At 44.9% G+C, this 742-nt stretch overlaps 1 protein-coding gene across 1 annotated transcript; it reads left to right on the top strand.

Moving 5' to 3' along the window:
* The first annotated feature begins 6 nt into the window (after positions 1-6).
* LOC104774590 lies at positions 7-736 on the top strand. The gene has a single exon (XM_010499139.1). It carries the CDS (start codon positions 82-84, stop codon positions 721-723), a length of 642 nt encoding a protein of 213 aa, XP_010497441.1. The 5' UTR covers positions 7-81; the 3' UTR covers positions 724-736.
* Positions 737-742: the final 6 nt, after the last annotated feature.

Here is a 742-nt window from a genome sequence, read left to right as displayed (position 1 = left end):
CCTGATGCTTACACTTGGGTTATAGAAAGTGAACCATTCCATTGGGCAAATGCTTTGTTTGAAGGAGAGAGATATAACCACATGAACTCCACTTTTGGGCTAGATTTCTACAGCTGGGTTTCCGAAGCACATGAGTTGCCCATAACGCAAATGATAGACCAACTTAGAGCAAAGTTGATGCAATCGATATATACCCATCAGGTACAATCCAGGGAATGGGTTACAACCCTAACACCAACCAACGAGGAGAAGCTACAAAAAGAAATAGAACTTGCAAGGTCACTTCAGGTTTCAGCGCCTCACAATAGCTTATTCGAGGTTCATGGTGAATCCCTCAACTTAGTTGATATCAATCAGTGTGATTGCGACTGTAAGGTATGGAGAATTACTGGTTTACCATGTAGCCACGCAGTTGCAGTGATTGAATGTATCGGGAAAAGCCCTTATGATTACTGCTCCAGATACTTTACCTCAGACAGTTACCGTTCAACGTATGCTGAGTCCATTAACCCTGTCCCTAACACCACAATGACGATGATGATGGTGGAGGAACCGCCCGTTGAGGGGGTTGTTTCAGTTACTCCACCGCCCACAAGACGAACACCACCAGGGAGGCCAAAGAGTAAGCAGGTGGAACCACTAGACATGATCAAGCGTCAGCTCCAGTGTAGCAACTGCAAGGGTTTAGGACACAACAAGAAGACCTGCAAAGCTGTATCTTAAGTGTAGAGATAAGAGTTTT

The sequence above is a fragment of the Camelina sativa genome, unplaced genomic scaffold (genome assembly GCF_000633955.1).
Source record: "Camelina sativa cultivar DH55 unplaced genomic scaffold, Cs unpScaffold03752, whole genome shotgun sequence".
NCBI classification, from domain to species: Eukaryota; Viridiplantae; Streptophyta; class Magnoliopsida; order Brassicales; family Brassicaceae; genus Camelina; species Camelina sativa.
Note: the sequence above shows the minus strand (reverse complement) of the source record. Positions and strands in the feature narration are given on the sequence as shown.

What these genes read in the sequence shown, in the direction of transcription:
- LOC104774590 (XM_010499139.1), top strand. Translation starts at nt 82, where the DNA reads ATGAACTCCACTTTTGGGCTAGATTTCTACAGCTGGGTTTCCGAAGCA.